The sequence below is a fragment of the Amphiprion ocellaris genome, chromosome 21 (genome assembly GCF_022539595.1).
Source record: "Amphiprion ocellaris isolate individual 3 ecotype Okinawa chromosome 21, ASM2253959v1, whole genome shotgun sequence".
NCBI classification, from domain to species: domain Eukaryota; kingdom Metazoa; phylum Chordata; class Actinopteri; family Pomacentridae; genus Amphiprion; species Amphiprion ocellaris.
Window position 1 is genome coordinate 5,371,637 of NC_072786.1, and position 25,903 is coordinate 5,397,539.

At 40.3% G+C, this 25,903-nt stretch overlaps 1 protein-coding gene across 1 annotated transcript; it reads left to right on the forward strand.

The window, feature by feature from the left end:
* The first annotated feature begins 2,061 nt into the window (after positions 1–2,061).
* gnai1 (guanine nucleotide binding protein (G protein), alpha inhibiting activity polypeptide 1) lies at positions 2,062–25,032 on the forward strand. The gene is made up of 9 exons (XM_023265838.3): positions 2,062–2,537; positions 15,007–15,049; positions 16,983–17,124; positions 17,530–17,687; positions 19,349–19,477; positions 20,776–20,905; positions 21,089–21,242; positions 22,656–22,882; positions 23,750–25,032. The coding sequence occupies exons 1-8, from the start codon at positions 2,420–2,422 to the stop codon at positions 22,844–22,846; spliced, it is 1,065 nt and encodes a 354-aa protein (XP_023121606.1). The 5' UTR covers positions 2,062–2,419; the 3' UTR covers positions 22,847–22,882; positions 23,750–25,032.
* The last annotated feature ends 871 nt before the right edge of the window (positions 25,033–25,903 follow it).

Sequence of the window (25,903 nt, forward strand, 5' to 3'; positions counted from 1 at the left end):
CCCACAAATATGAATGCATTCCATGTCTGTGGTATTTTCTGTGTTAGATAAAATGACATAACCTTCTTTGCCATGGGGATACACTCTGTGTTTCTTGTTATCTCAGACCTGGAGAAGGTCTGGATGACAAAGAGGGGAAACCTCCAGCCAGCGTGGGATTAGAATGGAAAGGTCAGCGTTGCATATTTGCATGTATTCCCAAAAAGCCATACTGGAAATGAAAATTGCACAGAGAGTCAGGGAGGCAATGTTTACACCACAGTGGATTTTTTTTTGTGGCAAAGTTTTGAAGTTAACACCACCTTCCTTAAGCCAGAGTGTTGACTTTGAAGACTCACACTTGACTTTGTCTGACAGGCTGAATTATTTAAACCCCAAACAATGGCTGTGTACAGCTGACTGGGTAGGGGATGGGGCGGGTTACAGGTGTGGTTCCCATGGGAACAATACATGCTAGAAATATAGGCTACTCAGTTACAATTTAACCTGAACAGATGTAATGTAATGTAGATGTAATACGATCAGAGAAGCATTAACTATGTATGTACATTACACTGTGACACGTCACCTGTCTCTCTAAGAGTTTTATTCAGGCTTTACCAGCATTTTATCAACAATAAAGAGGCAAGAACATTTTTTGTGTATTGTGGATCAAAGTAACAGTCACATCATGTAGCTTACAATGCATAGATTATGAGTTTTTAATCTGGCAGCAGTGTGTAAAGCTGAGCATGTGCAGATTTGACAGGAGTCCTGGTGCGTAGACGTTTCCTTCAAAATAAAAGCGCCACAATAATATACTGTATTTAATCATGCTCTCTGAGAAAATGGATTTTAAAAAATTACACGTGATAGACTGAAAGTTGTCCAGTTTGAGAACTGTGACAACTCATCTTAGTTAACATATTATGTTTGTGTATACCGTTTCTTGACAGAAAATTTAGACAGCAGACAGTGGATAAGATGATAAAAAGGAAGGAAAATAACATGCTCGGAAAATAATCTCAGAAAATGGTAACAGCAGCTACCAGATATTAAATAACTCAGTTTGGGAGCAAAATAGAGTTGATTGGGAGTTAAACACAACTGACATCTTGTCGATTAAATGACAGTGATATAGAAGAAAAACATTTGTAAGAATAAATTTAAGCATTATAAAAACTGAAAAATAATGCAGCAATTAAAAACATATACCTCCGGCACATTCCTTGGCGGACTAACAATAAGAAACCCCACCTGGTGACACAAACAGGTACTAAAGTTGATCTCTAAGAGTGAATTATTTTGAAAATGCCATTGGCATAAGTTAAATGTTAAATGTTAAGGGATAAGAAAAATAAAAGATCACGATATTCTTCATTTTTGAATATATGTAAAGATGTAATGATAAAGAAGAGTAGAATCCATCCAACCATCCATTATCTATACATTGCTTGATCCTCATTAGGGTCATGGATGCTGGAGTCTATCCCTGTTGACTTAGGGTGAAGGTGGGGGACACCCTGGACAGCTCAACGGTCTATCACAGGGCTACATACAGAGACAAAGAATCACCCTCGCATTCACACCTACGGACAATTTAGAATTATCAATTTGCGTCAACATGTTTTTGGACACTTTTGGACTGTGTGAGGAAGCCGGAGTCCACTCAGAAAGATCCCAGGCGGAGGCCAGGATGGAAATCGGGGATCTTCTAGCTGCAAGGTGATGGCGCTTTGTGCATTTGTAAGGATGAATTAAAGAATTTTTGTAAAGAGAAATCGAACAATGACACGAAATACTGAGAAAGTATTGTCGATTATCGCGGCAGCCCTGTGGGACATAGTTGAACATAGACAGGAAGCGAGATGAGCTTCCTTTGCACATTCATTTTGCTCTGAAATAACTAACAGTGTAATTATTGGGTTAAATCGAAAGTCTTCTTTGTCAAGATCCGAACAATGAATCTGCTGAGAATGCTTGTCGTCAGCTTATCAGTGTTATTGTGAAGAGCTGGACCGGAAGTGCCGTGGTGTGTTTACTGCCAGCTGAACGCGGCAGCTCCGTCAGTCTGAGCTGCACCTACAGTTCTAACAGTCGACGCTGCAACGAATGGAGGCGAACTGGTGGAAGAGACATCACCCAGGAATTGTTCCGCTGTCCATATAGCTTCTTTTTTTTTTACCCCTCCTCAGATGCAACAAGGATTTTAATCCCGAAGACGTTTTCAGGCGGGTGAAGAAACGCGAGAGTTTTGGAGAAAAGTCGGTTCCGTTTTTTTTTCTTTTTCCTTCCCCGAACGAACATCTCGTTTGCCTGTCATTTAAAAAAAAGGGCGTGTGTGCGGGGTGACGGCAGTTTTAACCAATTAATGTGGGTATATATGGTGTTTTAGTGATTTTTTTTTTACACCATCTGGGTCTGAAGGACACAGTCGAGGATGGGATGCACACTGAGTACCGAGGACAAGGCGGCGGTGGAGCGCAGTAAAATGATCGACAGGAATCTGCGGGACGACGGGGAGAAGGCGGCCAGGGAGGTCAAGCTGCTGCTGCTCGGTAAGGAGGTAGGGGGGAGCCGGTCGGTCGGTCGAACTTCGCCGCCGTGTTCGCCCACAGGGAGAGGAACACACCCATGGCGTGGAAAACCCACATTAGAGTTGGTTAATTATCCGGTTAGTGGTCAGTTTTTTAAGAAGTGTTGCTGAGTTTCAATTCCGCATCGCTAGCTAGTCCCCCCCTCTTTGCTAGCTTTAGTCAACTCTGGTCCCTGAACGCAACATTTTAAAACTAAAAACACCACTAACGGAAATATTAGCCACACGGGAGTGTTTAATTCGCTTTTTTAAACAAACTTCAGTGGCCTTGAATTGAATTCATGTCAAGTTTTTTTCTTTCTTTCCCCCTGCTGTTAGCTTTACATCCATTGACCAGCCTCTATAGACCATTTGTATTGACTAAATCCTTTCAACAATGGCACATTTCCTCTCTTACAGTCCAGTGCATTGCAGTGAAAACAGGCCTATGGCTCATTAGGGGCCCAGGCCTAACTCAGTGTGACTGAAAACTGAGTTGAGTCCAGTCATTTCACCATGCTTCCCTGTTATTTTCCATGCAAAGTTGTTGCACGTCCTCCTGCAGTCCTGCAATCTCCAGGTATCCTGTGCATTTGATCACATTTAACATCACTTTTCCCTGTTTTGTTCTCATCTCTGCCTGTAAACGGCAACTTGCGCAACAAATGCAGGAAATTACAGTGGTGAAGTGACAAAAAAAAGTCTGTTTTTGAAGTCAGAAGACAACAGTGGCCATTTCCACCTAAATCTACTTTAATAAGCGAGCAGCTGTATGACAAGCTGATGCAGAGATAGTCGCCTCATGACCCTTTCGTTACTCTCAGGACTGACTGACCTTTGTTCTCCCAAACAATTTTCAGATCCTAGTGTTTGCTTAGTGCTCAAGAAAACCCCAAGCATGAGCTGTTTTTTTCAGCAAAACTGATATTGTATATCCCTTCAAAATCTACAGATGCACACCCACTGAAGTCTTTTATTGTTAATTCCTCACTCTCTGACATCTCCGTATGCCCATTTATATGAATTGCTTGCATTTAGAAGGCAGCTATGTGTAAATTAATGGCATTGCTTACATGTGGAGAAGCACTGTTATCCTTGTAAATAAAGACCGCAGGTGAAAAACTTTTCCATGGACCCCTTAGGTGGTTAGCTTTGGGAAGTGTTGACATGCACACACATGGTATGTGGGTTACCAGGACACAAAGTCTGAAGCCAACACCAGTAGCAGGCAAATACCTGACAGACGGCGCATAGTAAGAGCTGTTAGCAGCTTTTGTGGACATAATTATAAGCCACGGCAAGATAAACAAGATTTCTTTGTGCTGTTTGCTCAAGTCGGTGACACATTCTCTCCCTTTTCTTTTGAGCTTTCACTGAATCGCACATTAAAATCTCCAAATCTGATATTTTCTTGGGATAAAAATGACAGTTAGTGACATGTTTGTATTGATTTGTCAGAATGTACACACTTTCATGTTGAAGGTAGACTGCATTCCTTGGGTGTTTGGAGACCAGATGGGACTTGCTGATTGAAAGCGAGCAAGTTAGGTCAAGTTTCTGCTATGCTGCTGTAGGGTGGAATTTGAGTTTTCGTCAGCCGTTGCTCTGACACTAACCATGTGGGGTTAGTTTAAGCCAGGGATGTCAAAGTCATTCTAGTTCAGAGGCCACATTCAGCCCAATTTGATCTCAAGTGACCAGTAAAATCACAGCAAAATAACCTATAAATAACAACAACTTCAAATTTTTCCTTTGTTTTAGTGCAAAAAAGTACAGTCTGAAAATGTTCACATTTAATGAATGATCTTTTTTACAAAACATTACGAACATTCTGAAATTTCTTAGGAAAAATAAGTTCAATTTCATCCAGTATTATGCCTCAGTTTATAATTTACACATTACAACTTCTAGATCACAGTTTATCTACAAAGGCACAAAACATTTAGCCACAGGTATCTGGAACTGAATGATGCAGCATTTTAATTCATGATCAAAATAACCAAAGTCAGACCAAAACAAGACAAAATATTACAAAAGTCAGACGCAAAATGAAAAAAAATGAGACAAACGACATGAAACAAAACAAAAAAGAGACAAAAAATTGGATAAAAAGTTACAAAGCGACCAAAAAAATGGACAAATGACAAAAACAAGACAAAAAAATTCCACAAATGACACAAACAAGACCAGAAATGACAAAAGTGAGAAACAAAACAAAAAAAAAAACACAAAATGACAAAAAATTGAATAAAGCAAAACAAAAAATGACAAGAATAAGACAAAAAACACAAGCGAGACAGAAAGGAAACACAACACGACAAAAATGAGAAATAAAATGACAAAAACATGAGACAAACAACAAAAGTCAGACAAAAAACAACAAAAGTCAGACAAAAAACAACAAAAACAAGACAAAATATTACAAAAGTCAGATACAAAATGCCAAAAATGAGACACAAAACAACAAAAAATGAGATAAACGACACAAAACAAAACAAAAAATTAGACAAAAATGTTACAAAGCGACAAAAATGAGACAAAAAAATTACACAAATGACACAAACAAGACCAGAAATGACAAAAGCGAGAAACAAAACAATAAAAAAGTAGACTAGCAACACAAGTGAGACAAAAAAAACACAAAACAACAAAACATTGAATAAAGCAAAACACAAAATGACAAAAATAAGACAAGAAACAACAAGAACATGAGACAAACGACAAAAGTCAGACAAAACACAAGACAATATTACAGAAATGAGACACAAAATGACAAAAGAACAATCTAGTATTTGACTTTATGATCAAAACAACTTGTCATGGTCTAGAAATTTTTTTAAATTTATGGTTTTACAAAATGTACAATTTGCAGTTAATGTCTTCTCTGTAGTTTTTACACTTTACAAAGTCATCACACGGGCCGGTTTTGGCCTGCGGGCCGCATGTTTGCCACCCCTGGTTAAAACCATCTCGTTTTCTGATAAAATAGCACCTTCTCCTGTGGTGGTGGAGTGCCAGGTCGTGTGGCGCCTCTCATGACCGCTTTGCTTCTATCTCCCATCATTTGTGTTTGATCCAGTCGCCGTGGTAGCCAGGTAACCCACTCAGCCTCTTCAGGTTACCGCCTGAAGTGACACACAGACAGGCTGGGATGCCAGGAGAAAGGAAGAGAGGGCCTGTAAGATGAGAACGCTGCTAATGACTAGAGCATTAAAAATGAAAAAGACTTTGCTGCAGTGAAGCGGGGGGCCTGAGTTAGGCGTTTGAGTTGTTTACCTTGCAGATAAACAGCCGGTGAAAAGACGCCTTTTCCGGATTTGTTGATTCACAAGCAATTCAGGAATATGCTTTTCTCTAAACACACCCTGTCAACGAAGATAGAAGTCAACAAAACATGTGGCTTGATTGTTGATGGCTGGTCAGGCCGTAGAGATGTGTTGTACACACTGAGACAGCAACTCATGATGGTGACCAGAAACAAATGTGTAGCTATTTATGTGTATCAGGTAGAGCTGCAAACAGCAATGGATGAATTGGTGACTGTTAAAAATGATTTTATTAGTCAGTTTGAGTCAAATTGCTCTGATTCCAGCATCTTAAAATGGAATATTTTATGCCAGGGGTGACAAAATCATTTTAGTTCAGGGGCCACATTCAGCCCAATGTGACCTCAGGTGGGCCAGACCAGTAAAATCAGAGAGTAATAGCCTATGAATAACGACAATTCCAAATTTTTTCACTTTGTTTTAGTGCAAAAAAATTTTTGTCAGACAAAAAACAACCAAAACAGGACAAAATGTTCCAAAAATGAGACACAAAACGACAAAAGAACAGTGATTTATGATCAAAATGACAAAAAACAATCAAAAAGAAGACAAAATATTACAAAAATGAGACACAAAACAACAAAAGCGAGAAACAAAGCGACAAAAAAAGACAAATGACGCAAGCGAGACAAAAGAGAAACACAAAATGACAAAAATGAGAAATAAAACAACAAAAGCATGACACAAATGACAAAAGTCAGACAAAAAGTGACAAAAAACAGCAAAAGCAAGACAAAATATTACAAATATGAGATACAGAACGACAAAAGAACAGTGACAGATCAAAATGACAAAAAACCAACAAAAACGAGACAAAATATGACAAAAGCGAGACACAAAACGACAAAAGAACAATGAACAATCTAATATCTTACTTTATGATCAAAACAACTTGTCATGGTCTAGAAATGATTTTAAATTTATAGGTTTACTAATGGACAATCTGCAGTTTGTCTTCTCTGTAATTTTTACACTTTGAGGGCCGAATTGGACCCTCTGGAGGACCGGTTTTGGCCCGCGGGCCGCATGTTTGACACCCCTGTTTTATGCTTTGTTTCCTCTCCTATGACACTAAGCTGAATATCTTTGGGTTGTGTACAAAACAAAACATTCGAGGACGACATCTTGAGCTCTGGGAAACACTGATTGACATTTTCCACCATTTTCTGCCAGTTTATACCCCAAACAACTAATTGACATTAATGGACAATGGATATAATTGTCGGTTCCAGCCCCAATACTGAACGATTTGATGTGGTGACCTGGTTCTCAAGCGCCGTCATGAATGTTAATCAGAGGCTTACACGCTTTCCCTGTCATCGCTCTGACGTAAAACACTAGATTTGCATGAAAAAGTGATTTGAATCTTTGCACACTGTCGAGTCCTGAACCAGCTCCACCCTCAGGTGTCTCACACAGAGAAGAAATGTGATCTCTCATTTTATTCCCATCATCTCCAGGACCCAATTATCCGACTATTCATATCTACACGCTAAAATAGATTATAATCTCCTCAGCCTAATTACTCTTTCTATAGCTGTCATGGAACTGTGGGAAGATTTTATTAATAATCCTTGGGCTTTGCCTGACATTTGTCATTGTTTCATGTATTCCATATGTTTCAGATTATATAACCGGCTCGAGCAAACATCTAGTGCAGCGTGAGTGCTGCTCTTCTTGGAGATAGAGCGCCTGCCACCATAAACGACAGAGTAGTTAAACTGTTCGCATTCATTCATTGCTGTAAAGTGTCATTCGACGTGAACAGGTCAGCCAGAGTGTGTGTGGGAAACAATCTTTTAGTCGTCGATTTGCTTTTTGGAAGATCGATGTGTGTGATTGAGCTCGGTCATTTCCCTCGCTGGGTAGCACCACTCGGAGCCTCCTGGAATCCTTTATGAGTGACTCATACTTAAATCCCCCCAGAGGGAGAGGGAGCGCAAAAAAAAAGAAAAGAGGAATTGGATAGTGAGTGAGAGGAACAATAAATCATGAAATGACTATAGGAGACTGAGAGAATGTAAAAGAGGAAGAAGGATATGTGCAGACGAATAGGAGTGGAAAACTAAGAGACAGGATTGAGGGCGTCGGGCTCATGCTGCTAATATGGCATTACTAATGTGTTTAGCACATTATGCCAAAATTCATAAGCCCTCCTTGAGCCCTTGGACCGCTCACCTAAAAGTAGACATGCTGAGCTGCCAGCCTGCCCTGCACAAACCACACTAATTTATCTTAATGCCATTGATGTGACCCCAAAGCCAGCGTGAACAAAGAGAAGTTTACCAACTTTGATTCAGCTCGGCCCGTGAAGACAGATCACTGATCCTCCGAGACATTCATCAGCAACACATGGGTGATCTATAAATGGAGGAGGCCCAGGCGTGGAAGCCATTTTAATCGCATTCGTCTCCATACGCCATTGTACGTTATAAAACACTCCTCCCTGGATTCTTACTCAGGGGAAGATCAACCAGGAGGAGAGATGTGTTTGTGGTTGTGAGATAGAAACGGCTCTGTTTTCTGTGGGGGGGGGGAAAACCCTACATTTTCACTGCAAGGGTTAGCTGGAGTTTTCCTAAAATAGTTTGAACCACTAGAAACAGAAACCAGCTGCTCCAGTGGTTGTGAGTCTACTGCTCTTTTAGGGTGGGTGTATCAAAGCTGTGGGTGTGTAACGTGACTCTGCATAGAGAACGGTAGGTCAGGCCTGTGGTTCTGTGCAACCCTGAAAGATCTGTGCATGTTTGGGAGGCGAAATCAGTGTGTTTTGTGCTCCTCAGACCTTGAGGCTTTGACAGCAGCCACACCCTAATGATATCACCGGCGCTGCGAGGCCACAGCCAGGTCACTTACATAAACACAGGGCTCACAACTCGCTGGTTATGATGAAGACACACACACACAAAATTTATAGGATTTGTCAAATGTGAACCATGGGAATGCTTAGAATTGGCTTTAGTCTCATTGCAGTTCTGTTGCTGGTGCCAGTTTCTGTAAACTGTTACTGGTGGTTAGATTCCAGTGACAAGTCATCACACATATTTATTTTGGCTCTGTTACACAAGGTGAAAGGATTTGTTCTTTGTGAGACACTTCATTATCGTTTCTACTGAATTTAACTTGAATGTTGTCAGGGTTAGCACACATTTTGACATTTTGTTAGAGGGGAAGAAATATGTAGAATCTTAAAGTTGAGTCTTTTAATGTTTCTGCAGTAAAATCGATTCACTCTTGAATTATAAAGAGGTGATGATTTAATTTAAGATTGAGTCTGCGATTCTGAAGAAACATTGTTGATGTTTAGCTGGAATAGTGTTGTGAACGAACAAAGTTGGATCCTCAAGCTAAATACTAGAGCAGGGTTGTCAAACTCATTTTAATTCAGGGCCACATTCAGCCAAATTTGATCTCAAGCGGGCCGGACCACTGAAATCATAGCATTATCAATAACAACAACTCCAAATTTTTCCATTGTTTTAGTGAAAAAAATGTACATTCTGAAAATGTTCACATTTAAGGAATTATCTTTTCACAAAACATCATGAACAACCTGAAATTTCTTAAGAAAAATAAGTTAAATTTTAACAATATTATGCCTCAGTTTATCATTTACACATTACAACTTCCAGATCACAGTGTTTCTACAAAGGAACAAAACATTTAGTTACAGGTATCTGGAACTGAATAATACCGTGTTTCACTTTATGATCAAAATGACAAAAGTCAGGAAAAAAAAGATTTAAAAAAAGAACAAAAATGACAAAAATTACAAAAATCAGACACAAAACGACAAAAAATGAGACAAAACATGAAACAAAAGACAAAAAATTTGACAAAACTTTACAAAGCGACAAAAAAAATTACACAAATGACACAAATAAGACCAGAAATGACAAAAGCAAGAAGCAAAACAACAAAAAAGTAGACTAACACAAGCGAGACAGAAAAAAAACAACACGACAAAACATTGAATAAAGAAAAACACAAAATGACGCAAATAAGACAAAAGCAAAAGCGAGACAAAAAGGAAACACAAAATGACAAAAATGAGAAATAAAACAACAAAAACATGAGACAAACCACAAAAGCCAGACAAAAAAACATCAAAAACAAGACAAAATATTACAAAAATGAGACACAAAATGACAAAAGAGCAATGAGCAATCAAGTATTTTACTTTGATGAAAACAACTTGTCATGATGTAGAAATAACTTTTAAATGTATAGTTTTACTAATTTACAAATTGCAGTTAATGTCTTCTCTGTAATTTTTACACTTTACAGAGTCATTCTGTGGGCCGGATTGGACCCTCTGGAGGGCCGGTTTTGGACGAGCCACATGTTTGACACCCCAGTACTAGAAAATAAGAATACTTGCTCAGATTCACACTATTTTTTAGCTGTTTCATGTTCCAGAATTCATCATAATGTTGCTGTTTTTTGACTTTGACTATAATTCATAATTGATCGAATTTACACAGCAAGTACAGGAAAATTATCAGTGTTTTTAATCTTGGCTCTTATTCTCAGAAGCATCTGACTGTAGGTTGTACTGACTTGGCCAATAAATTTGTGACACCACTATGACAAATGGAGCGGAAAGCAGCAGAAATGATACTATTAAATTGTTAGCTGATTTCCAAGGAACTTGCCAGCTAACAGTTGCTGCATAATCACAAAAAAAATATATGAATGGAGGTGACGTCTGAGGTTCTGGAGTAGGGCTGGGTGATGAATCGATTTTATCGATTAATTCAAGTTTGTACTTAATGTCGATTTGTTTTAATGAAAATCGATTTTCTCATCAACATCCGCCACCAACGCCTTCCTGCTGGGCTCCCGTAGTTCAGAGTGCGCCCCCCTCCCCCCCGCGCTTGATACACAAACAACATGGCGGCGAGCGGTGCAGATCTAAAGGCGCGTGTCCACTAGATGCGAGTTTCCCGCACAGCAACGCACCACAACTGAAAATCACACGGACAGCGGGCGGTCACTAGCGAACCACAACATGGTCACATGACAGCACTGAGCAACAGCAGGACGCTATGTGGTCACGTGACCGAGCTTTCAGCCTGACAGTCCGGCAGATGTGTAGGATAAACACAGCGGCTCGGCCGCAAACTTTCCGTTATTTCAAAAACACATCAGCGAAAAGTATTTCTGAAAGCATTTGAGGCAGAAATAATCTGTGCAGCAGCTGAATCTGTCCTCCTTTTAGGTCACCGACGCCTAGTTTAGAAGTTTGAGGACAGTTTCACGATGCGTGGAATCTCCGCACGCAGCATCCAATTTGCATAAAGTAGAAGTCCAGTCTACTTTATGCAAATGAGCTGCAGCCCTCTCCAGGTAAACACACCAGATCACAGCTGAAAACGCACTGCAACCGGACCAGCATGCCACATGCGGCGCATTTCCATCTGCGATCCGGTGTGTTTACCTGGAGAGGGCTGCAGCTCATTTGCATAAAGTAGACTGGACTCCGGCGTGCAGAGATTAGGTAGGGGGTAAAAAAAATAAAAATCGGGTGAATTGGGGTTTTTTGTGAAAAAATTGGAGATTTTATTTTTTTAGGCCATATCGCCCAGCCCTATTCTGGAGAAAGATTGTTGATACGCAGCTTGGTTTTTTGTTTCTTTTTCTGCCCCACCTCTCCCCCTGTCCTCTGCACAAGTATTAACCTGCACAGGAAACACTGAAATAATATTGCGTGGATCTGACTTGGATAAAAAAGTGTATTAAATTAGAATTACTGATTCGCAACTCTAAATGTGACGTCTCCATTTCCTTTGCTCACAGCACCCTGTCAGAAACTTGCTTTATAAGGATCCCACTTTGAACTTTGGCGTGAGCTCATAGCCTGAAGTGGCTTTTCACACGCCCCGCACTGAGAGGCACTTGTGTCGGTATGCGAAGTGTCTGTGGCGTTGTGAAAATGGCTCTCGGGCAGGCCGAGGGATGCAAACTGTGCCAGCTCGCCCTGGCAGTCGAGCACCGTCTGTGCGCAGGTCCTACAGGGATTCGCAAAGCCGAGCGTTTGGCCTCGGAGCACAGGGAGCTGCCACCGTACCATCACCCCTCCTCCTCCGGGGGCACACCGGCACCTGAGTGGTGACACGTAATTAAAATAATGTGTCCTCAGATGAATCTCATCCAATTATGCTGAAGGTGAAATGCCAGGACGGTACTACCGGCACACAGTTTTTACTTGGGCAAAGTTTGTAGGTCAGACGGACACTATGTGCACTGCAGTAGCATGCATGTGTTTTCTTGACTCATTTTATACTAGGGTGCGACTGATATGGATTTTTTGAGGCCGATACTGATATTTGGCAGAAAAAAATACAGATAACCGGTTAAACAGCCTATTAATTTAAAGAATATTAGGGATGTCCCGATATAAAAATGTAATATCAATGATAAATAAATGCAATACCTTTATCAATTTTTTGCCTATCATGAAAACCGATAAAATACTGCCTGGATTTATTTACCAGACTCAAAGAGGGAAGGAAGGAGGGAGAGTGTGAACTGTTGTTTGAGACAATTAAACAAAAAATTAAAAAGGTATAAATATGGTATTTTTTCCATAACTTAAATTGAAGTATTTTTTTTTATTTTGTACAGACAGTGTTTACATTTGGAAAGACTTGTTGCATTTGAGAATGCATCCAATGAGGCATCACAAAAATTAGGCATGATGTGTTAATTCCACAACAAGAGACATGTGATGTTACCTAAAATTAGTTCTATAGCCCACATATATCAGTATTGGTTGATATCGGAATCGGAAATTGAGAGTTGGACAATATCAGCATATCAGCAAAAAGGCCAATGTCGGACATGCATAGAAAATATATAATGAATAAAATAACTTCTTTTGTGGTCCCTTAATGCTTACAACAACAAAGATATGAATTACAGGCAGAACATTTTACTGTTTGGCAGTACTTTGTCCTTTAGTATTTGTTGAACTTTACAACAAAGAGGAATTTTCAAAAAACATTCAAAAATATGCAACAAAGCATTAAACCTCTGGGACATTATGTAACCTTAAAAAAGAGTCAATCTATAAATGAAAATACATCTTGTCAATAATAAAAAACAGACGTCTTTCTCAGATGTCAAAACATGTCATCTTTGACAGAGTTACATTTTAAATATATAATGGTCACAAATAGTCTAGGGGTGTCCGATATTGGCTTTTTTGCCAATACCCGATATGCCGATATTGCGTTCACATCGCCCCTACTTAAATGCTCCTCAACACGCAGCTAACGAAGCGATGAATGCTCAATCTGTACTCTTAAATATTTTGTACACTTCTGTTATTTCTGCAGTTACTTGCTGACTTTTAAGCTGTAAGCTAATGCTATGCTAGGTTGGCAGAACTACGGCGATGTTATTGCTAACGTAGACAGACAGGGAGTAACTTAAGCTAGGTTAGCACAACTTTAGCAATACAACGTAAATGAAAAGCAATGAAGCATGCGTCACTCATCATGGCAAAGAGAGTTAAACTGAAACGGGAGACGTGTTGAGTTATAGTTAATTTCACAACGTCGTTATAAACTTACCTGTCATTTCAGGCCACTCCTGTAATGTTACCTGGCTGTTGCTTCCTCCTGTACGTTACTGAGGATTGAATGGAGTCAGAGCTTCAGTGTGTCCATTTATTGGACACACAATGCAAGGACATCATTCTGCACACCTCCAACACTGAACAGCATTTAGTGTTTTATGAGAAATTAAGAATTTATCAACGTTTATCAGTGACAAACTCTGGCGAATGATGATTATTTTCAGAAGGGCTATGATTGGCCCTATTTTATGTATTTATAAAGAAAGCTCTGGTGGATCTGAAGGCTCGACAATAAGCAGCACGGGTCAAAGATGCGCTGGCTTTAATTTTTTGTTTTTCACCCACAAGGAAAGTGGAACTAGATTACGCAGATGATTTATTATGCAAGAGCACACCATGTAGTCTCTGCTGACAGTATCACGAGGTTACAGATAGTGGTAGATTTCATGATATGATTTCACTTCCCGTTTTTCATGTTTCTGGAGCTCAGAGAGAAACTGCGGGTGTTCAGTTGGGGAATTGGCATTCTCAAGTGGTTTTAAAAATCTTCCCCAGTGGTAGAGGAGCGTTGCGTCACTGAGAAGCACCCAATTGCTTCGCTCTAACCCGAGTCTCTGCTGCTGTAACATGAGGACAGTGATTGCACATTAGTAATACCCATTAATGCACACAAGTCTAATGAATGTGGTTCGGGAGGATATCACAGATGGCTTTGAATGGTTAAGGAGAAGTGCCTGGCGATGGAGGCATCGAATGCAGTCGAGGAGAAAGAGCAGCGGATGCATAATACATAACGGTGGAAGCGACATGTCACACACACTCGAAGCCACAAAGCCTCCTCAGGTGACTGTGGCCTCACACTAAAGATGTCCTGGATATAACGAGAGCTGTTGCCATGACACTGTGACGTTTCTGCAAAGCAAAAGGCGTTCCATCAGTCTGACTCCCCTGTATGGTCTCACTGTTCCAGCTCCACTCTCCTTCAGTTCTTGCATCAGAGTAGAGTCTCGTTGGCGAAGTGACACCATGTTTATCAAGAATTCACAGTACACTCAATAATAATCTATTTTATCGTTAGCCGCTCGCCAAGAGCCTTCACACCGATGATGTGCAGCCTTTCCTGATAAAATATTTCAAACACGCATTAGGATTATGCAATGACAGATTCAGTCTCGCTGAACTAGAGCGAGCCTTATCACAAAACCGTCACCTGATTGAGCTTGGAAATGAGCAATCAGTACATTAGAAACTTAAACACACATTTCATACATTCACATCACAAACACACTCCTGTTTCTCAGTTCTTCTTTGGTTGAAGTTATGCTCAGGTTTCATTTTCATGCTCGTCATGCCGTTTAGTCATATAGGATGTGTAAAAACTTTGTGATGTTTTGTTCCAGAGTGTCCAGATAAACAAACTGGTTGACACAAGAATGTATGTAAAGAAATGACTTAGTTGCATATTTAGGTTCACGTTATTTGTCAATGGAGTAAACATTAACCTCTCGAAGCATTCACACTCATTTCTGCTCTCTCCTTTCCAGGTGCCGGCGAATCGGGGAAAAGTACAATTGTCAAGCAGATGAAGTGAGTTCATTTCTTTCCTGTGTACATCACATCATCTCACACGCCGAACAATCAAAACAAACTTTGTTCCCCTTCGTTTTCCCGACGACGACTCCTCAGATCAGATATGCATAGCGGCACCACAGTAGATTATGCACTAGAGGAGTATTCATTTTCCACAACACAAACAGTGTCAAACACCAGTCATGCTATTATAGCGTCTCTATGGGTTACGTTATGCTCTGTGAATTGCACTACAAACAGGTAGCATGCATAATGGATCATGAAGACCACCCAGGAGGATACATTAATATTGACTCTGCCTATATATCATCCGCAAACCATATGTGTGGCCTGCATATGAATTCCATTTTTCATAAACCTTCTTATGGATGCACTCATCAATCAGCAGACGTCCACCTGGTAGAATCACTGCATATTTTACACTGTGAAGCAGCTGTTCTGCTGTAATATTGCTGCTTTATCTGTTGGCTGTTCACCATTATAGGATGTTTAAAACACCATTCTGTAGAAATGTCATTTTCCTCACTATGAGCAATGACATAAATTGAAGGATATCAATCTGATTCAAGGCAAGTGTTGACATTGATTATTATAGCATAATGTAGCTGACAGATGTAAACGCTATTAGCTGGTTATGCACTTTTCATCCTTCCTAATGCTAAGATAAGTGGCATTCTGTGGTTTTCTTATTGTGAACAAATCCCATTAAAAACCAAACAAATGGATACACCATTTATTTTACCAACAAGCAGAACTAAAACAAATCAAATAACTGCTTGGCTGCACAATTATGGTAACAATCATGATCAATAGTGAGATCCTAATGTATCTATCAGGATTCTTAGTTGGTTTTAGGGACAAAATGTTTCACTATACTTTCACACTGAATCAAACAAAGCACTGCTTTCACTTCCATGTTGGCCTACATTGGTGCTATTGTCATCTTAGCATCTGAATAAGTCATAAGATAGGTTCCTTTGTCAGCTAGAGGCAGAATCTAAATAAAACTGTATCCAAAACAACACACTTGGTATTGATAAACACTGCAAATTACCAGTGTTCCCTAAATGCATCTTATGCAGATGAGGGTAGATACTAGCTAGAGAAGCCTCTAGTGTCCTCACTCAGTCAGAAAAATTACTATACAGAATGAAATAAGGCAGTCTAATCCAAGATGATACCAAGTGATTTTTATCATTTTCTGAGAGCGAAGCGCTTTCTAAATGTCAATATCACACTCGATCATGTTGGTTTATATGTAGAAAGCCAAAATCATGATTGTGATTAATATTCGGTTAGTTTTGCAGCCCTCAGTTGAAATATTTTCAGTCAGTTAATTGTTAAAATATTTCTTCTATTAGAGTTTGCAAATATTGTCTGATTCCAATTTTTGAGTAGTGGGGATTTGCTGTATTTTATCTGCTGGGGTTGTTTATTGAAAGCTTTGCAATTGATGAGGTGTTGTTGACACTGACAAAAGTATAGAATAATGCTATCCAATTTAAACACAATAATCATGTCTATGTTCGGATTTTTTATGTTAAAATAAACAGTCAGAGCTCCCGAGATGGATCATTTTACATTGTATGCATTTAGCTGATGGGTTTTATCCAGAGTAACTGAGTGCAACCGCAGAAAAAAGCTTCTTTTCCCTGGATGATCACAATTCCAGCAGCCAGAAATGAGGAGCAAAGAGATCAGGGCCGTTGTGGCCAGACAGTATTTGTACTGACATTACTATGAACATGTAAGTTGGGAGTATTATAAGTGGAGCTGGATGTCAGCTGAGGAGAAAAGTAAATCATTTCTAAAAATGTTGGAAAAAGGAGAGGGCGTATCGTTCAGCAGGGAGAATTTGTCATGTAGAAATGACTCGTCTGTGACGGTAGCAGCGGCTCGAATGCTGACCGGTTTTCTCCTCTTTCTGCAGGATCATCCACGAGGCGGGCTACTCAGAAGAGGAATGTAAGCAGTACAAGGCTGTGGTCTACAGCAACACCATCCAGTCCATCATCGCCATCATCAGAGCCATGGGGCGCCTCAAGATCGACTTCGGTGACGCCGCAAGAGCTGTGAGTGACAGAGACAGGAGTGTAATTTGGTCGGTGTGGAGCAGAAACCTGAAGTGATTTGTGGTGTTGGGGAAACAGTCGGGTAGTGACAAACTCTGACAAAAAACACATTGTGTTATTGCTGCTTTCGAGGCAATTTCAGGTTGTCTACGAGGAATTCCAAACACATTTTTAAGATTTAAAGTGAACTCAACACTGAAAACTGTCCTTTTTTTTGCACACAAGATGCAGCAGAAAAATGAGGGAGAACATTATAATGGTTGGTTAATCAGTAATTGTTCCTAAAATGTCCTTTAAAACCCCCGTGACTGTCATTTCAGCTTGTAGCACATTAATATTAATTACGTTGCTGGTATAAATGACTGTTTTATGATGCTGACACCCTCCCACCAACTCCCCCCGCAGGATGATGCACGGCAGTTGTTTGTGCTGGCGGGCTCGGCGGAGGAAGGCTTCATGACAGCCGAGCTGGCTGGTGTCATCAAGCGGCTCTGGAAGGACGGAGGTGTTCAAGCCTGCTTCAGCCGCTCCCGCGAATATCAGCTCAACGACTCGGCAGCATAGTGAGTCACACAAACGAACACATAAACAAGCGAGGTAATAATTGCAGGTTTCGCCAAAAATTCTGAGTCATCCGCAGAGAAGATTCAGCGGCCCTTCCACACACCTGTTTATGTCAACAGCTTATAATGACAAAGTGTTTCACATGAGGTGACCTGAAGCCCAAATTACTGCCGGAGCTCTGCAAACACCCAGAAAGCTGCTGCCACAACCTTCAACAGGGCTCAGGGAGCAGAGAGCCGCAGTACCATGCATCTGTCTGGACTTTTAGACTGTCAATATTTGCCTTCCTCTACCGAGCAGCGGCTGTTTCATCTTTGACCTCACACTTGAGCACAGAAGCATTTGCCACATGCTTAAAAAACTGCAAAAAAATCACACAAAGAAATTCCCTTGATAGCCCAACTTATTTGTCTTTAACAGCTGGAACCTAGCATATATTGTGCAAGAGCCCGTGGCACTGAAACAAATGATATCATCACAAGACTTTTTTTTTTTTTTTGAGGAGGAGGAGGAGGAGAGAAGCCATTTGCCATGTTTTGCTGCTACAGAACAAACACCAGCGGTTACATAGCAGGCCGGGGGAGCTGCAGCAGCGGTTGGCCATTTTCTAATTGGTTCCTCTAATCCTGCTGTCCAGGGGTTTTTCATGAATAGAAAATGGCATCGCTAAAACCTTGTGCATTTTTATTTTTTTTACCTTCGCTTAATATCTTGGAAGACAAACAGAAGGCTTGTTTGCGTGAAGGAGTAGATTACTTGTGTTAGAGGTCATTAATCTCTCTCTCTTGTAATTCATCAGCAATAACCTTGAGGCGTTAACTTGAGTTATTATACATCCAGAGTGTGTGATTTCCTGTATAGACACAGCAGATGCACTCACACACTTAGAGCAAATATTAAAGCTCCAAATAAGTTGTTAAATATGTCAAAGTTTCTGTGTTAGTTTAAGAAGTCTTTGCAACATCTCTTCACAAGAAGAAAGAAAAAACATGCCAACACTGACAAAGAACGAGTTAAATTTCATCCACCTATTTCCTGTAGCTGCCTATTTCCATACATGATCATGAGGGCACTGCTGTCAGTCCCAGCAGGTATTTCATTTGGTAAAATGTGGGACAGGACTCTGGACAGATGGTTAGCACATTACAGGCCCAGCACACAGAGACAATCACACTCACACGTGGGGAGTTTCCAATTCAGCTGCATATTGTTGGACTGCGGGAGGGACCGGAGCACCCAGAAGGGAACCCACCAACCACAGAGAAAACAATGTACTCTCCCCGTTGAAAAGAGCCGGGCTTAGATGAAAACCCCAGGTCCCGTCCTGTAAATCAACAGCTCTAATCACTGAGCTGCTGTGTCTAAATTTAACAAAAGGCAAATTTCACATGCTACGTCGGAAGTGCTTGCTTATCTTTACCTAATTTGAGGCAAGAATTCAGTTTTTATGCTGAACTCTGTATAATATTGAAGTCTGAGATATAGAATCCAACTTTATTCACCCCCCACAATGCATTGAGAGTCGTTATTAAGCTGGCAAATACACCCTTGACCTTTTTCCATTATCTTCCCTCCTACGATCGTTTTCTCTCTTCCATTTCTTCCCCCTCGCCCTTTATTTTCCTTCCTCACATCCTTCTTCTTTGTGTCCTCCTCTCAGCTACTTGAACGATTTGGACAGGATATCCCAGGCCACCTACATCCCAACTCAGCAGGATGTCCTGAGGACCCGCGTGAAAACCACAGGCATTGTCGAGACGCACTTCACGTTCAAGGACCTGCACTTCAAGTGAGAATTTCTTCACCGTAACTACTGGCTCGGGCTCAAAGTGTTTTTACGCGATGGCTTAATTAGCTTTCCTTCCTGTTACCGTGACTCACTGGCTGCCATAGAAATTCCCTTTTGTGTATGTACAGCTGTAAGTTGTGACACAGTCTGTGAAGGTGTTGCGCACATCAGCGGTGACTCAGCTGTGGCCCTGTGTTAACAAACACTGAGGAAGTGGAGGCAGTAAGCAGTGATGATGTCATGGTATCACAGGTTTCGTCGTTGAAATGAAGACGAAAATTCCATAAAAATACAATAGTATGACGCTGCTTTACATAATATAGGAATTAATCAACCAACCACACGTCTCAAGAGCGAGGTATTTCTTCAGTTTAACCACTAAGGAATGACTAACCTGCTGAGCCGCAAGCCTGTCATTCACATGTTTCGACAAGTAAAAGTGTTTGCAACTTTTATCCAAGCTGCAATTATATATTCATTATTTTCTTTGACAATCCCTTCTGCAGTCCTGCCATTAAAACCCAAGTATTTCCAGATGGGATTTGTGCAGTTTAGCTGACCAGAAGGAGCTATTACAGAAGCTAAATGAGGCCTTTGTCTGTTCTCCTGACATCTCTTCTTGTACCGCAGCTGCATGATGTTGTTTTTTAATATTTTTGTTTCGATGCAAAAGAAAAGTGTCTCTTTGTGATCGGTGTTTTGTATTTAGATCCCATTTCTGAATCCCTTCTTTTCTTCTGCTTTTACGTACTTGTTATGTGCACAGTTTTTTATGCAGGGATTTTTTTTCCTGCGGGAAAGGAATTTTTGGCGCCAGCCCAAAGAGATTCTAGCAAGCCCCGAAGGAAGATCACCAGCGCCAAAATGATAAGGCTTAAGAATAAAAATAGAATTTTTTAACATGCTTTGCTAATTATGGTTTCATTTACTCAAACATAGTAAACACTTTTGTTCATCGCATGCTCGGAAGTAACAGGAAAATGTACAAATTCCTGTTAAATATGGTCACAAGGACTCAATGCTGATACTTATCATTGTGCCAAAACCCTTTCTGAGCCAGGAGAATCATGTTACCTACATTCTACATTCTCCACTAACATTTTATGACAACTATCTTTCAGTAAAACAAACAACGAATGAATGTTTTCTTTCCTCATTTATCACATAATTTCCTCAGAAGAGCAGAAACAGCCTGGAGACATTTATTCTATGCTTTGGCTTTCATGAACACTGCTTATATTGTATATAATCATGCACAGCACTATGCCTGAGCTTTTTGACTCGTGTCTTCCTCCCAGAATGTTTGATGTTGGTGGTCAGCGGTCTGAGAGGAAGAAGTGGATCCATTGCTTTGAGGGTGTGACCGCCATCATCTTCTGCGTGGCCCTCAGCGATTATGATCTGGTGCTGGCTGAGGACGAGGAGATGGTGAGCGGTTGAGCCGTGTGACTAATGGATACGTATACACAGCAGGAAATATGTGCGCTCGAATCCTGACGGTTAAACGAAGTAGAAGGAGAGGATAGGTTCCGCTCAGAATCTCCCTGTGTTTATGGATCACCGAGCAAAGCGCAATGACCGACGTCACTTTGCCCTTTTTTTCACCCTCAGAACCGAATGCACGAGAGCATGAAGCTGTTCGACAGCATCTGCAACAACAAGTGGTTCACGGACACCTCCATCATCCTCTTCCTCAACAAGAAGGACCTGTTTGAGGAGAAAATCAAGAAGAGTCCTCTGACCATCTGCTACCCAGAATACGCTGGTGAGAATGATTTAAAAAATGCCCGTTATAATTAACTCAATATGTAATTATTATGAGATATAATTATGTGTATATACACTAGCATCCAAAAGTTTGGGGTCGTGTTTTCCATGAAAACTCACACTTTTATTCATGTGCTAACATAATTGCACAAGGGTTTTCTAATCATCAATTAACCTTTCAACACCATTAGCTAACACAATGTAGCATTAGAACACAGGAGTGATGGTTGCTGGAAATGTTCCTCTGTACCTCTATGGAGATATTCCATTAAAAATCAGCTGTTTCCAGCTAGAATAGTCATTTACCACATGAACAATGTCTAGACTGGATTTATCATTCATTTAATGTTATCTTTATTGAAAAAAAAAGCTTTTCTTTCAAAAATAAAGACATTTCTAAGTGACCCCAAACTTTTGAACAGTAGTGTATATAGTTTGGGGTCACTTAGAAATATATAAAATGGTAGTGTGTGTAATGGAGTATCTACATAGAGGTACAGAGGCCCATTAGAGGAAGAAAACACCCAAGAAAATATTCAAATTTAAGCAGCTGGAATTAGAGAATTCTGACTTTCTTTCATAAAATATATCATCAGATTATTCTCTATTCTGAATTAATTAAAGAGTTGACAGCTCATTGATTAACTAATGAATCATTACAGCACTACTGAACAGTGTGTGTCCTCTGGCAGCACGAGGAAGAGAGAAAACAGGGTTGAATCACATGATCGAAGCACTTGAGTTGCACTACAATATCCCCTCTTTCCAAGACTTAAACAGTAGCTAAAAACACATTAAAGTTGGATTTCCACAGTCACTTTTATTAGGTCAAACTTCACTTCAGTATTTGTGTGTTACATTGAAGACAAGTCCTGGAATATTAACAGATGAGATACTTGTGCTTGTCACATGAGGAGGACATGAATTTGCAAAACCACTGACACAACAGTTTAAACCATTTGTGAGACACGCTGCATGTCAGATATCCGAAACTGCAGTCTTTGCAGTTTTCAGTTTGAAATCGATTATTTGTTTGGCTCCTGTCCAAACGGAGCAAAATCCACCCGTCAACACATTTACAGCTCATATATTAACATCCTCGGCTTAATCTGAGCAAACGATCGTGATGTCAATCAGCACATAAATCCTGTGAAACCACAACTTTCTGTTTTTACAATGGGGCTTTTGTGCAAATTCAAAGAAATGCACATTAATTAGTGAGCTTTCAAAAACGTATATCTTTGATACGCGATCATATGTTTACAAGAAATTCCCACACTTTGCAAAGGAAGCCTGTTTTAGCAGGATGAAGCTCAGCCGTGCCGCTCATTAACTCAAACCATATAAGTGTGTGTTTTCAATGTCCCTGCTTCCTGGCTGCCTCGCTTCATAATCCTCCTCTCTTTCCAAGGCTCCAACACGTACGAGGAAGCAGCTGCCTACATCCAGTGTCAGTTCGAGGACCTGAACAAGAGGAAGGACACCAAGGAGATTTACACCCACTTCACCTGCGCCACGGATACCAAGAATGTGCAGTTTGTCTTCGACGCCGTCACCGACGTCATTATCAAGAACAACCTGAAAGACTGCGGTCTCTTTTGAAGATGATGAGGACGAAGACGTCAACCTTTTTTCTTGGTGAAGAACTCATAATCGGTCCTATTTAATCTTAGAAATATTTAGAAATACCACTGACAAAGTGATAGAGTAACAGAGTGACAGAGTAAGCTTGTTTAACCCTCCTGTTGTCTTCATTTACGGGCACCAAAAAAAGTTGTTCCCTTGTCTGAAAAAAATGCAAAAACAATTTGCAAAATCTTCAGGAAGAAAATTCCAAAAATTCCTTAAAAGTTTCCCTTAAAAGTTTAAAAAATGTAAATGAAAAAAGTCTTCCAAAAAATCCTAAAAATATTTAAAGTGATTCCATATATATATATCAGTAAAAGTTCTAATATTTTCTTTAAGAACGTTCAGAAAAAAATCAACCAAAATCCAGCGAAATTCACTGGATTTTGGTTGATTTTTTTCTGAACGTTCTTAAAGAAACACTTTTTTTTTTTTTTGCACCAAAAAATGTTCAAAAATTTCCTGAAAATGTGGAAATTTTCACTGTGAAAATATATATATTTTTTTCCACATTTTCAAACTTTAAAACGAGTGAATTTGACCCGCAGGACAACACGAGGGTTAAATGCACTGCAGCTTTTGTTTTTCCAACACATTTAATGAATGGGCTTTGAACTGTGTGTTTCCAGAGCCTCACCATTCAGATTTATGGCAAAGCAGAGCTGCAGTTGAACCACAAAGACGCAGCACAATCCAATTTTACCACTGAATAACTGAAATCAGCGCCTTCTTTTATCAAAGACTTGAATTTCATTTTGTGCTCCATTTAGATGTACAAGGAACGATAGCGGAGGGGTCAAGCTCTGCAAAGCCTCTCTTTTCATCAGTCCTTCCAAATATGCTTCTCTCATGTTCCTTTATTTCTCCTCCTGTCCTCAGGCAGTGGAGCCAGCTTATTGTGCATCTTTGGTGGGGAAGATGAGAAGAGTCGGGAGGATCAGTCACGGACCAGTGCTGTACTATATGCCACTTTTAACAGCTTTATTTATGTTTTTTTGTCTTGGAACATTATGAACTAGCGTTACGACATTTGTGTAGGATGTTTGTATCATTGTAAACTGCAAATTTTCTCACTTTTTTTTATTTTATTTTAATTTTTTTACCTTTTTATTTTTGTTGTGGAGAAAGAGGAGATCACTTTTTTTTTTTTTTTTTTGCTGTTTCTTCTGCCGCTGTCTCTGGAAAAGGAATCTTTGCTGTTGGTGGAGATGCCTCTTTTCTTCCTTCCCTACAACCAAAAAAGGGGAAGAAAAGGGGTACGACTTTGAGTCCAGTTTGTTGGTACTTGTGCCTTCGCATGCCTTTTACTGCGGTCGTAGTCCCAATGCTTGTTCTGTTGCCTGCTGAATTGTTCTAGACATAAAGAGGTAAACTGTTTTCATATGTTAGTGTCTCTGCTATCTTCTGTGTGCACACCACTGAGCTATCAGGAGGAGGAAGATTTCCCTCTGGTCTAAAGGTACATGGGTCTCCATGGTGACCAACATGTAGCCTCCAACAGTCCCCTACCCCCACCCCCCCACCCCCACCTCCAGCCCCTCACCCCCACCCGCCATGACAATACAAGGTCTCGCTGGCCGATCACACAGTACAATACTGAGATGTATATTGTTACATTTACCCCGCAAATCTGGGGTTCTGGTTTTTTAAACAGTGTATAAAACATTCATTCTTCCCAACCATTCGGAAAATGGTTAAGTTGAGGCACCGAGCTTGTGACGTGCTCGAGTGTTTAAAGTACAAAGACCAGAGTAGGCACATTTTACTGTATATTTTAATGTATTTGGAGGAGAAGTTATGGAGTTTTGGGTGTTAAGGAGAGGAAAAAAAACTGAACCACAGAGTAGACTGTTGCAAAGGTGAGGATGAGGTCTGAAATGTTTTAAGGTTTAGGCAGCATTCTTGGGTCTTGTCTCGTGATGACTGGAGAACAGAGGACGCCTTTGCTTCGGGTGATAAAAACTAAGATGGTCAAGGGAGCCTGGTCTGCGGTTTTTAGATCAGCACTACTTTGCCAAGAGGAGCGATGATAAATATGGTCCCGGATCTGTTCATATAAAGAAACTGCCACAACTGTCTATGTATGTGTATGTTCTCCATGGAAGGAGAATCTTTGTAGACTCATCTCCCTTATTTTGCTAATAAAAACCATTTACAAACCACATGGAGCTGCTGTGTTATTATGTGTATGATTGTTCAGTTCATTTGATTAGATGCTGAAGCACAAAACAGAATAAATGCACTCCATTCTGCTCCCTTTTAGTAGTTGGGATCTTTCCTTGAGATGTCATGCTGTCATCACATGCTCTCCGAAAGCTTAAATACCTCTGACTGTTCTCAGTGTTTGTTGTTAACCCGACAGGCTTTCTCTGATAAGATCAAATACATATTTTCTTGAACTCTGTGTCTCAAATGCAAAATCTACTTCACTAGAAGATGCCTTTATTATTAGTGGATCATGAACTCTTTCTCTGATGCCTCTGTATCTGTGTAGTCTTACGTGCCATTTCGCATTCTCATGAAGAGACGAACTGTTATATGTACCGTATGCATTTCTTATGAACCACGACACCTTGTTATCTCCCAACACGGAGTCCCACAGAGGCAATTAGTGACAATGTTGTCAGTTCCACACACAACCTCCATCACGTCTGTATTCCACTGTGGCCTTAAAGGCTGCATGACTGCAGTAATACTCCGTGTGAGAGGGCTGTTTGGATGAAAAGTGATCATGCTTAACGTCAGGCACATCCCCATGCATGTACAGATATAGAAAGCACCTTCACCGTCTGCTTTTCTTTGCTCTTGGCTGTGATGGAAATCAGACATAAGGCTGCCGCTATCCTCTGATGTGTATCTTTGGCGTAAGTCATCATAAAACTATTTGCATTGTAAATGTGCCAATGACCTGTGAATGCCGTCAATGATGGTTTCCCTTTCTAGCAAAACCTCTTCAGACAGGAAAGCAATGTACGTAATTTTTTATGTATACTTTGACCAAGAAGGTCTCAAACCTGATTTTTCTGGCCACCT